Source organism: Clavelina lepadiformis, chromosome 3, assembly GCF_947623445.1.
Source record: "Clavelina lepadiformis chromosome 3, kaClaLepa1.1, whole genome shotgun sequence".
Taxonomy (NCBI): domain Eukaryota; kingdom Metazoa; phylum Chordata; class Ascidiacea; order Aplousobranchia; family Clavelinidae; genus Clavelina; species Clavelina lepadiformis.
In genome coordinates this window covers 7,358,660-7,372,278 of record NC_135242.1, presented here as the reverse complement: position 1 = coordinate 7,372,278, position 13,619 = coordinate 7,358,660, and the positions used below count along the sequence as shown (strand labels likewise).

General features: G+C 36.0%; 1 protein-coding gene across 1 annotated transcript; it reads right to left on the bottom strand.

Moving 5' to 3' along the window:
• Positions 1 to 32: 32 nt before the first annotated feature.
• On the bottom strand, positions 33 to 12,083 carry LOC143449706 (myelin expression factor 2-like). Its single transcript, XM_076950016.1, has 13 exons — positions 11,924 to 12,083; positions 9,191 to 9,414; positions 8,416 to 8,468; positions 5,842 to 5,849; positions 5,338 to 5,431; positions 2,861 to 3,139; positions 2,634 to 2,787; positions 2,323 to 2,478; positions 2,184 to 2,249; positions 1,847 to 1,972; positions 1,253 to 1,412; positions 582 to 787; positions 33 to 469 (listed from the first exon to the last, which is right to left on the bottom strand). The coding sequence occupies exons 1-13, from the start codon at positions 11,938 to 11,940 to the stop codon at positions 306 to 308; spliced, it is 1,707 nt and encodes a 568-aa protein (XP_076806131.1). The 5' UTR covers positions 11,941 to 12,083; the 3' UTR covers positions 33 to 305.
• Positions 12,084 to 13,619: the final 1,536 nt, after the last annotated feature.

The window sequence follows — 13,619 nt, the reverse complement described above, 5'->3', positions numbered from 1 at the left end:
AATATCATATGAACAAATAGATGAAACTAAGGGCACATCTGTTATACGTTTTATCCTAACTCATACGGATTCATACATAGATTGAAAAGTCAGTGATCAATGATGTTGAAGTCAAGGTTGATAGTAGGCAAGAAAATTACATAGACAGAAACGTTATGACACCAAAAGTCATTTATTTATATTCAAAAAGAACATAGGCGTTTTATGAACAGCTCAACTGGCAGTTCAAATCGCTTCGTAAGCGACACATTTACAAGTAAATTACAGGCGAGTTTATCATGATGACTCGCTAATGTCCCATAAATCTAGGCACGGTTATCAATATGTACATCTATTTTTCTTCCTTCCATGTCCATTCCATGAAAATGGCGAACAGCAGCTTGCGCCTGCTCTGCTGTTTCAAACCTGACATTACCAAATCCACGTGACTTGCCGTTTTCAGTTTTGATTGTAGCGAACATGACACGGCCTAAATAATATGTATCATTAAGAGAAGGCACGAGCGCACAACTAAAAAAAGTACAAAATTAAACTACATATTCATTATAAGTGCTGCTTATCGTTGACAGAAACATGTTTACCACATCGAGAAAATTTGTCTCTCAATGTCTGCCAGGTCAAGCTGTATGGTAAATTTCTGACAAAAACTGTTGATCCCGGAACACGGTCTCTTTGCATAGGAGGCGGCATGGGAGGAAGAGAAGGTTGTCCAACGTTGCGGCCTCTTTCGGTTTCCGCCATCGAACGATCAATATCTCGGATGCGATTGTCGACACGTGCAATGTCCCTACCAGCACACAAAGTTCAGTTTAAACGTGGGATTAATAACGAATGAATCCTATTGTACACTAATTACTTGACATTAACTACAAGTTTACGATGCTACTTCTACACAAGCGGTTGCAAAAATCAGATGGCCGTCAATGTCGTCATTTGCGAAACGCAAGTTATGACAGGGCTGACAATCATCATTTAGTTTTGCAATCTACCATCTAACATTCTTAACGCTGATTAGTTCACCAAGATACTATTTAATCGATCATGTAACGAGGTCAAGTTGGGTGAAAAACCAGATTACGTCTGATTTCACGAAGCTAATGTGAAAACATCACTAACGTCATGTTTAAGAATAAAAGCTACCATAAAAGTTCAATTTTTATCATTTCTGTTAATGTTGCCTTGTAACAATGTAAAACTAAATAATGAAAGCATTTATTCCAGTGCTTAACATTATGCTGTCGTCACAACTCACATTTCGATTCGTTCTCGGTCTGAAAATGGGGAACGGACGGTAGAAATAAGCCGTGCACGCTCTTCCAAGAGACGTTGATCAATACTGTCACGCCCACCAGCGACCAGGCCAAGTCGGGCAAGGTCGCTAAGTCCTCCGAGACCACTTAGCCCTAACCCACCTGTATATTTAATGAAGAAAACGTTACAAGCTGCTTGCAATAAATTATAGTTTTATATCATATAGATGGTAAAAGCAAGCTAACTTTTTAAGCAGTGGTTCTTTAACTTTTTAGAGATACTGAACCCCAGAAATTTTGTACATCATTGTAGATGCATTCACTGAATCCTTTATCACAATTCATACACATACATGATACAAACACAGTGATTTTCATCAAACCCCACACCCGAGAGACTGAATCACCAGTTACCCAACCCCTGGCATTCTACTAAGTTCATGAACCACTGTTTAAACGTAAACTGCACAAATCAGTTGGCCGTTCTTTTGTCTGCATTTTGTGAATACAACTATGACGAACGAGACTGAAACAAATCATCATCTTTGCACAAAAAAGAAGCTGAAAAGATTGATGCAATTATGTGTTTAACTTACCTGGATTAGACTGTAATGTTTCACTCAACCTGCTTGCTTGTTGCGTTAGCGCAGTCAAGCCTGCAGCTAGCGGATTGGTGCTATTACTTTTGTTCATGTCAGACAAACCTCTTGATCCACCAAGACCTGAAAAATATTCATAAATCTTTTAAGAATTTAAACACATCTTAGATTTTTGAAAAATTATTTTCCTATTGAAAGTACCAATGTAAGCTAAAATATAAACCAATATAAGCTAAAATATACCAAAACAACTGGACGTCACTACTCATGAAAAATCATAACAATTGTGAGGTGCTAGCCACTTCTGCTATTTCACACCTATATCAAACTATACCTAACGCATTAGAAGATAACATGCCAAGTGAATTATTTCCTAATCCATCCCCAAGACCGGCAATACCTGAAAAATTTGAAGGGTTAACTTATATGTTGCGATTGAGGACGCCCCATTTCTATATTCTGACAGCATTTACCTCCCAGTTCACGTTGGGGACGAAACGACTGAAGAGAAGGTCCAATGCCACCCAGTCCACTGGGCAGTTCAGCTGCTCTATTCTGTCCTCTATTATTGTCTTTGTCCATCTTTACGATCATTGTTCTATCATATAACTTCTGGTTGTTCAACATTGCTGTTAACATATTTACAAAATTAACATTATACTGCAAACCCAAAGCTTGTTCATGAAAACTATAAAGTGTTAACTATACCACACTATTTGGCACAAAACTTTGTCCCCATGTAAACTCTGGTCATTATAAGTTATAACGTATAAACATCGCTCACATATGGCTTGTGCAGCTTCTAGTGGATCTTCAAAGGTCACTGTGGCCATGCCCCTGCTTTTGTTGTCTTTGTCAAGCATAAGATCAACCTTTACCACCCGGCCAGCGAGTTGAAACACTTCCTTTAACTTTGAGTATGTCACCTTGTAGTCCAGCTGTGCATGTTTGAAATTCCAGACATCATTATCATTAATTAAAAGTGTTATAAATTTCAAAGTTAAAACTTACATTGGCTACAAATACAGTCTTTCCTATAGGACCAGTTGGTTGGCTTCGATCTGACAAACGATTTAATCCCATCGTGTCATTGCTGTTGTTGGGAAATAATGGCGGTGCAACATTTCCCCGACCAAGGCCCATTCCAGCTAAAGGCGGTGCTATGGGAGGTAAAGGGCCTCGTCCAGGCATCGGAGGAGGAAGACCTGGCATCGGCGGAGCTCCTAATTGAAGTGCTGCTGGATGACCATCTCTGAGCAGCATTTTTCTTAGGAGTTCACCATTGTAATCCTATTGCAGGACGGTCGTTATTTGCATTTACTGCATATTTGTGCAATGTGATTAATTTGTGTCAGTCATGTACTGCAAAGGCTGCTTTACAGCAAAATCGACAGCTGCAAAATCCCAGAAATTAGGTAATTTTGTTACCAGACAGATTATAATCCCTTATAATCTGTATATCTTTAGATATATATACATCTTATAATTAAATATCTTTAGATATAAAATTAACCCCCAGGTATTTATGCGTTATTTAACCTAATTTTCAATAAAAATGGAAAAAGATGGTAAGTAAAAGAAGCACAAAATGAATCCTAAAATGAACCATAAGATAGGTCTGTTCTGAAAAAATTTTGATATGCTGCTCAATAATTGGACAAGCCTTTCAGCCATCACATCTATAATTATGATTTTATAAATTTCAAATCATACAGTTGCCTAATACAGTCAGACCTCGTTATTCAAAACCTCAAACAACGGAAATCCCCACTATCTGATACAAACGGCAAGGACAAATTTCTTCCCATGCATATAATCTCTTTAATACCGAAATCCCGTTGTTCAACTTCAACACAGAAGTTTCGCAACAGATGTGCTAAATCAATAGAAAAAAATTCAATAAACCAGAGTGTGAAGCGAAAAAGGTTGGTTGTGAATGCAAGTTTTTGTGCGTTTGTTGTAGATCAGGGGTTCTTAAACTTTTTGGCACTGGCCCCCCTTGACGGTACCTAAAAATTTCGCGCCCCACCTCATTGCAAAATAAAAAAGCATTAAACAAAACAACAATTTAATTTCAATTAACTTTCATTAATGTGAAGGATGTAGTTATTTTTGGGAAACCAAACGTTTAATTCGAGGCTTTGTAGAAGATAAAGCACATCTTAGGTCGGCTTCACAGTCAAGTTTGTTCCTAGGTTTTGTCTTTATATTCATGAAGATGACGCTGCAAACGACTTGGTCTCAAAACGTCGTTGCTTAGCTTTTCTAAGCATATCACGCATTGCAGAACGACTTTTCCGTTCACTGTGGTATCTATAAAGCCATACTTCAGATAATTTTGGTCATACTTTCTCTTTTTTCCACTCATTTTGTGTCAATACAATTAGTTTAATTACTAAAATACCTGGTTATTAAATCAATACTAAATTTAAGTTTTACTTCATTTTACGGTTTTAATATTGGCTGATGTTGGTTTTACCCTGTTTAAACCGGGTGCGCGTCATTGCTATTTTTATTATGTGTGGCCGACACTGCACACAAATTTTCAATCGTTAATGACTCGAAAATTATACGTCGTAAACTGATCGGATATTTACAGGTTAGTAGCAAAAACATCTGGTTTCCTGTATACATCATTATCGTAAAACTAAAGAAAATGCATTTAGTGTAAGTTAAGTATTTCTACAAGTGATACATTTGTAAAAGTTTTTCTTGTTACACCGCCCCCCGTTGTGAGAAAAAACAGGTCACCGCTAAAAGAGAACACAAGAGAACAGTTAGTCGAGCTAGGAGTGCGTGAATGAGTAAAGGAAAACAATACGCTTCAATGCGGGAGAGACACCAAATATTATGAAGTAACGATTGACGTATTTCAGAATCCAAATTTCAAAAATACAATTGCCATCGTGACACACTTTAAAATTTTAGTAAAACTGAACCTATAGCGAAAGTCAAGAAAGCATGTTTAGACATAGCTCATATAATAGACAGTTTGTCATCTCTCGCGCCCCCCTTATGAATGTTACACGCCCCCCAGTTTAAGAACCACTGTTGTAGATGACAAAAACAATAGCCAATTATCTATGCACAATGAAAGCAACAGTGGGATTGTTAGAGATCATTATACAAAACGTTGAGTCAGCACTGACAAGCTAATTGATTAAAAGCATGCACGTGAAACATATTTTCATTCCAACGCATTCATTAAAATTCTTTTTTGTTTTTTACAAATCATTCTTGTGACAGTGACTAGCTTTTCCCATTTAAAATGTGTTAGTGTGTACCAAGCATATCCTATACTAAATTTTGACAATGACCATTGTGACTGTTGCTACTCAACAATATTTTGTCCTATTAGTGTTTGGTTTCCGATTATCTGGATACCTCGCTAAATCGACATATTGTCACAAAACAAAGTGGTTCAGATTGGCGAGGTATGACTGTATTTCGTATATATACATAGGAAAAATGAAGTTGTACTGGCTGACCTCCTTCACCACAAGTTTTCTGTTGTTGATTTCAAAACGATTCATGATCTTCACAGCTTTCTCACACAGCTCTCTGTTCTTGAATTCCACGACCCTATTTATGCAATGTAAAAGTTACTTAAAAACCTTCGCAAAAATAGCAATTTGTACAAACAGAACACAACCAGAAATCATAACACTAACAAGATAACTAAACTTATTGCCGTGTTGACTGCAAGACAATATTTACAACCAACCCAAGCTTTGCATTCTCAAAAGCACCAATAGCCAACAGTCATAACCACCTGACTTGTAGGCTCTCTGATTACATTTGAATGATTATGACCCAATTAAAGACGCGGATAAGGGTAACAGACTTACAAGCTGCAACAACTGTCCATCAATGTTCAATGACAATACTTTTGCTCAAGCAGAGTAGAATGATACAATAAGACATACTTTACATAGCCTTGGTTGGAAAACAAGGCAGTTACGTATTTGAACAAAATAAAAAACACAACTTACCCATAGCCCTAGATGTTGAATCACACAGGGCATTCAACGACAGCCAACCAGAAACATGTCAAATAATGTAACTTTATTAGATAGCAATATACAAAAATCCCACATGGTGAAACCCCAACATAGAAAATCATTGACAGTTAAAATGACAATAGACAGGAAACTAACAAGTATATTACAACTAAAACTAAAAAGGGAGTAATAAAAGGCTATGATTATGTAATCAGTGTATATTTCTATTCAGCTTCTTTTGCAATGTTGAATATTTATGTTAAGTCCCATTAATTGTCACACCATGGTGAAATAGCAGAACTAGTAAAACCTTTATATGGCTGAACCAACAAAATGTAAAAAATGAAGCAAATCCATAAAATCTTGAAAGGCAGACCCAAGCTTTCTAATTAACAAACATATTACAATGCAAAATCAATGCATCAGTAGAAATTCTGATACTATTATAACATTGCATACTTTCACAAACAAATTGGTATCTATATAATTGTTATAAATATAGGCCTATACCAACGGTGGGCAAACTGCAGCTTTTCAACCTTTTGTTTATGGCTTTTTAATAACCCAATTTAATGGTGAACAGTTGTTACATCACAATTAAACTTAGCTTTATTTTGTAGTTTTTTAGAACTACAGTATATAATCTTAAGAAAGTACACCTAAATAGTAAATACACTACAAAACGAAGAAAATGACACCAACAAATAACACAAAATGAAAATCGAGGTTTCAATCCGTACAGAAACGTACAATGAGGTTACAGTGTTTCAAAATTGTATATGATGAATAGCTAACTTTTGTATGCGTGAATGTGAGATTTACATTTCATTTCGACGCATTCCAAAACGTTTTTAAGGCGTAAAAACCCAAAATTGTTGCACTCTGTTTCGAGTGAGGTGCCAGATGAGCAAATGCTGAAATCATAAACTCAGCTTTAAAAACGTTTGGAACGGCTAAAACGCAATGCTGAATACGCCACTGATGGTTAAACCAAATGTGGCGCCTGGGATAAAAAAAAGATTGAGACACATTGGTTTACAACAATATTTGTATTAACATCACAAACAGATGTAATGGCGCTCTGCTATCTGTAGTTGTATGAATCTGGCTGTTGCATTGCATAAGTTTGCCCACCCCTGGCCTATATATACAAATCATGAGGCCATGAAAGAAGCAAAACATTAAAACCTGTACAACAAATATATATATATATACCTTATACAATCATGTACAAGTTGCAGGTAGTTTTTACTTTCAAAGATGGGTTTCCTCGTGGGACCGTGGTCTAGTTGCTTCCCATTTTAAATGCTGTTGCTACATATGCCTTACCTAAATTAACGTCGCATTTTAAAGCTGCTATGAGTTAAGGTTTAGGCATATCTTACATTCTGTTTTCTACGCACATTGGGAGGAAAAAGAAAAGACCCTAATCGATAAACAATAAGACAAAAATAATCATTTAACAAACAACCATCACCACAAAATAGTTATTAGTATGCCCTTTCACTTCAAAAAACATTAACAGGTTGTGATCTGGCTGAAACATGTACTGTAGCCTATGTAGTTTTCTAGTTACATCAAACTAGCTTTCACTACATGTCAGAAATTTTCAAAAATGTATATATGTGAGCCAACTAAAAATTGCTTGCTAAATTTGATAATATCTGAACAATGGTGAACTGGTGCCAAACTTGTCATGTCTGTATGACAATCTAAGTGCAGAAACTTTAATCTTAACATGGCTCTTTCTAATTTTAAGGGCATTGCCTACAATTTGAAGTCCAAAAGGGAATGATTGAAAACTTTTGAGCGGAATCAAAAATATTCCCCCTATCCCGTTCAAATTACCGTTTTACAGTTTATTACAGTTTTTGTCTACTTGGTGAAAATTTTCAAAATGAATAAATATATACTGACCACGAAGTTCGGCGTCGTGAAGTACAACCAAAAAAAGAATACAATCTTATTAAATAAATTTGGAAAACACTTGCGGTAGTGCAAAACATGTTTAGGACTTGTTTTTTATTGGTAAGCGAATATAATTTGAGTCAAGTTTAATAGATAAATTAAGTGTCTTGCAACATTAACAAGGCTTATTTACAGTTTGCTAAACCTGAAAGGTTTGTTCGATCAATCACGAACCACATGCAGCATTGTGCACAGCACACAAATGTATTGGTTCTAAATGCATCAAACACAACTAAATGCTCATCCGATGTCCTAAGTAAAGAGCAATAACACTATGAAATAAAGGAAATTCAACTTAAAGCATTTGAAATGGGTGCATTGTAAAAGTTTGTTAAAATTCAAAGTGGACAGTGTATGTCATGTATACAAGCTGGACAGTAAAATTTTGATTTAGTTTTTTGAAAACCTGCGACTTGTACACAAGTATATAATCAAGACCAACTTGATATGTAATAAATTCAAAATTATGCTAAAACTACGCTATTTCTCTGAGCGAAACAACAATGCAATAAATTTAAACATTTGACACACAAAGCCAGCAATACTTCCCCGTCAGAATAACACAAAAAGCATAAACGAGCAAAAACCCAAACTTACCCTTGATTTACCATGGTCATCGGTAAACAACTCCACGTATGTTACTTCACCAACTGCATAGCAAAATACAAAAAAAATGTTTCAGAAATAAGGCTAAAAGGCAAAGATGTAATCTTTTCTTCTGCCGTCATGAAAAGACCGGATTCAAAAAAGAAATGTGTGAATTTTGTACTCCTTTCTCCAATAGGCAAATATGTCTACTTAGATCACAAAACAAATTAAGGATGAAACACAACCCTGCCAAAAGAAGAAACCAGTTTAGAAACCATCAAAGAATAACAGCAATACGTAAATCTTCCAATCAGCTTGAATGCATTACTACTGATAATAATTAATAACCAAATATTGAGGTATTAGCAAGTTAACCTAACAGATTTAGGATCACAAACCAAAGGTGGACTAGGAAATCAATAACCAAATCAAAATGGACTGTTTCATAAACACATGCTTCCGGAAATGTGCTGGGGAACTTTGATGTTAACTCAGCAAGTTGTATGTACATAAAAATTGATCAAGACAACTTATTTTTGGAAAAAAAATACATGTCTATTTCATTAAAACTTGAACCAACCATCTTCAATGACACAAAAATGAAAAATGACAACGGGCAACAAACAATTGACAGGAATAACCATTGACAGGAATATCCATTGAAATTGATATCAACTTCAAAAACAAAGTACCAAATTTCACTCATCTCTCACCACAAGGACTTGATTTAAAAAAATTCTAGGATGTAAAAATTTGTTTGGCATGATTTCACTTAACCACTTACCTTTGTTTCGAAAACTATCTTTCAGACTTTGCCATTTCTCTTCATATGCAATATTGTTGACAAACACTCGGTTGTATGGAGGTGGCTTGTTGCTGCCAGAAGGTCGAGGGCCAAACCCACCTTTACCTCCACGATGGTAAGGAGATGGACGTTCACGTTTGAGGCTGGGTCTGTCCACTCTGTCTCGATGTGGGCTTTTAGAATGAGTGGGGCTTTTACCATTCCTTTGAACAAAATTGGTATGTATTCTGCTTAGCAGTTACAGACAACTTGCACATTATACCAAACAAGTTTAATCTTTTAGACTACTGATTCAAACTTGGATGGGTGAGGGTTTGTCTCAGATATTTGTACTTGAAGGAGCACTTTTTACCTGATTAGACTGATGAACAAGTTTTGACAAATTGTTTAGACTACTGTTTATACAAATATGGCCTAAAATATATCGTAAATTTTGATTATCACTGGTAAAATGTTAAGCGAATATTCTGATATCACGGAGAAAAAAATCACAGTTTGGGATGAAGGTGTTCCCAACCGCAAAGAACGGCAGTTTTCAAAGAGAACTTGTGTGCAAAGATGGAAATTTTGGTGAGATGGAGTGCACCGAAGCCTCAATTCTTTGCTTATATAAATTTATAATAAATTGGTGTTTAAGCGATCAGTTTTTCCTTGTTTATTTATTAGCCTATAAATCGATGTGAAGAAAAAAAGTTAGGCACACATGTTGATAAACCTTGTGCCAGTATGGAAAATTAAACCTAAATGGCAAAAACTTCCTTTTAAGGCAGTTATTTCCCGAAAAGGAAGCATTTTGCTAAAAAATTAACTTAAAATAAAGAAATTGTGAAAAATCATTCTTCCTAAAAAGTTACCCTCTGTTTTACTTTGAAAATTGATGCAACAGATACCAAAAAACCAAATTTTTCACATCTTTAAGTAATAATTGCTTGAGGCAATTAAAAGATATCCACAAATGTTCAGTCTAAGGGCAAAATGGTGTACACCTATGTCATATGTATTAAAAAAACTTTATTTTATTGTTGAGAACACATGGCAAGTGAAAGGGGAAAACTTTTGTTCCAAAAAAATTGGATAAAAATGGTTATAAATTACTAAGGTAACGTGGGATTACTTTGACATTGGCATAACATTGAAAGTAAATTGTAATATTTCAACAGCACCATTTGTACTAAAGTTAGTAACATAAAAACAAGTTTAGTAAAAGTGTACGTTATCATACAACATTTTGGATGTAATTGAAAACTATAGTTGCTAAATATTATATTTTGTATTGATTTTTGTTTTTATGAAGTTACATTTTAATCATTTTTTGAAAAAAAACATTTTTTGATAAGGATCATTTTTCATCATCATCATTTAATCATTTTTTGATAAGGACAAAATGTTTTTAATTGCATAAATCATTAATATTGTTGTTAACGTATATTGTTAACACACGACATATTGCCTTGAAGAGTTCATGGACCATATATAGTTTTGGGTTAACTTTGATATTATGTCAAAATAACTATGAGAAAATAGTATACGACGGTGACAGCTTTCTAGGATTGGTTGAAAAGATTTATCACACAGAAAGACGTGCAACAATCAATAGGATAATTCGCAGTGACCATCACTACTGGAAATCGCCTGACATGTTGATCGACTAAACCAGTGGTTACTAAAGTGGGCGCCAGTGCCCACCTAAGGTTGTTTGCGACCATGAAAGGGGCGCTGGGCAATTGGGGGGTGCGAAGAGTAAATCAGGGTCGCTTATCAATGTAGTTAAAAGAAAAGCAATTACACAATTCAAAAAAGGAATGTCTTGTCGTGTCAGAAATGTTCTAGTTGTTGAAATTGACGCATCAAACATCAAGTAATTTTGTAAAAATTCAAACAAATTTCAGGCTAGCTTTAGTGCTGGTTTTGCAAGTCTACAACTCTACATATCCTTTTTTTCCCACTTTTTGAATGGATAAGAAATTTGTTTAATTAGATTTTTGTTAATTAGATGGGTGTTTGGTAGATATTAAGTCCAGTGAGGTGCTATTGGAAAAAATTTTGGGAAACACTGGATTAGACTATCATGAAACAGACATTTTGAAAAAACAGAGTGATCCTGCTCCAGTGAGCAATGAGGGATTTCTTGACTTCCAATAATTGCTTACCAGGCTATAACTTCAATCATTGCTCTGCAATTTTTCAAAAACACATTTAGGTGTCAAAGTAACCCTTACGAGGTAAACTGTGTCTTATAACATAATTCATAAACAAACTTTACTACTGCAATTTTTTTCAGGAAACGGTATGATTTATTTTACAGATAAACTTGAGATCAAAATAAAATCAAAATGTTGCCGCATTATGAGAAATTTAGGCTATATACGAAATTGCAAACATGTGTCAACGTTACACCCATTTTACCTTAATGATTCTTTGCAATTTTTTTAATTCTTTCAAGTTACTCTTTTGGCAAAAACCTTCCGTTTGGGGAAGTTACTGCCACAAAAGGAAGTTTTTGCCATTTTAATCTTGTGTTCCCTACTGTCAGAGTCAAAATGTATGCGTGTAGTCTGCAGGTGCCATCCTTTCCATTACGGGCAACGAACATGACCGCCTGGACTTGAAAATGTAAGCTAGCCTAGACTACCAGCACGAGAGTCAAAAGTTAAGCCGAGATTTATAGAACATTAACTAATCACATTAACAATGTTATACAAAACTGCTTACTTGTCAAGGTTGTCCATGTCTTTCTCGGAAACCTTTCACGTATAGGTATCTTGCCAAATTTCTTTAAATTTATACTTTGATAAAAAAAAAAAACCTGCAAAATAAGCTCAGTAACTCCACCAGGTTTTGACGTTTTGACATCTGCAACACGTGACCAAGATGGCTGATAAGCAATAATCTCAAAGCAGACTTAAAGTTACCACGCGGACATTTACTTGTACACAGCTGCACCGAGGTGATCACGGAGCAGGAGGTCGCACGTATTAGTATTACCGTAGCTGGAGTAGAAAATCTGGATGTAGGCACATAGGCGTAGCCAGGGGGCGAAAGGGACCATGCCCACCCCCCCCAATTTTTGTGTCTATAGGCTTCTATATCAGGTGGCGGTGTCTTAAAACAAACACTTTGTAGTTCCCTTCAACTCATGAAATATTTGCCCCCCCTCCCAAATTTTTTTCCGACTACGCCACTGTGTAGGCATTATATATTTCGCAAAGAAGTTGATAGGCACTATTTTGCAGTTGCCAGAAACGGTTGTTAATTCATAGCAAAGCAATGTTTCCAGTTGAATTGTACAAAATGGCTTGATGAACGTTTATGACAAATTTTAATTCGTTCGTGTATTACTCGTGTGAAGTATTACACAACAAACTCATCTGCCATAATGACCGCGTATGCTGGCGGTAATAGTTAGAATATGAGCGACGACGATTGATGGTAATTTGTTTACTTCTGCTTCGATGGTATGAGTTCTCATTTCTCGAACGGCGTGACTATGCTGTTAGTTACTTAATTCTGTCTATTAGGGTTACCATATTTTCGTGGCCTAAAATCCGGACACTCTTTAGTGCCCACTAGCGGTTTTTAAAAATGAGGTATGAACACATTGTCTGTCAATATGACGTCACACTAGCAATGCTTTGCCTATCCATTGTATACCGGAGTGGATTTTTGAACATAGTGTCGTGAATGCACTAGGGCCTAGTGACTAGGCTATTGGGCTATTTCTGATTTGACCTCTGGTGATCTCTAGGCTAGGGTCTAGGTCAGACACGTCGCGTGCCACGTGTTGGACACCCCTGATTTACAGGATTATTCCCGCAATTCTAATTCCCCCAAAACGCCCATCATAAAATTCCGGACATTTGAGCATTTTTTTAAATTCCTCCCGGACGCAAAATTTAATCCTACATTCCGGACATGTCCGGAATTTTCCGGACGGTATGGCAACCCTTCTATACATATTACTAAATGATAAAGTTCCCATTTTATTTATTATCAGACACGAAGGCTTTCACCTTCGGGCAAAGCTTACTGAATGTTACATTGTGCAGTAGTAACCAGTGAAATCGATAACATGAAGGAAGTATTGCAAACATTTCATCGGTATATATATGGCACATCAGCTCAAGCGAGGTAATTTATCTGAACGTCATTAAGGAGAATTCAAGTCCGGTAAACAACTGAATTGCAAGATCCCAAAATAAAATTTCAGCATTTACAAAACAACTCATGACTCGTGACGTAACCGTCACACGTTTAATTTGGTGGTAAGACTTGGATTGATGGCTATCATAATTTTCCGGAGTAGGAACAGAAGTCGGAACTGGAGCTGGAGCAGGAGTCTAAAATCCGGCTTCTGTTCATTTTTGGTTGGTCTGGTAGTGCTACTAAATCACTGTATTTTGAACTGCAA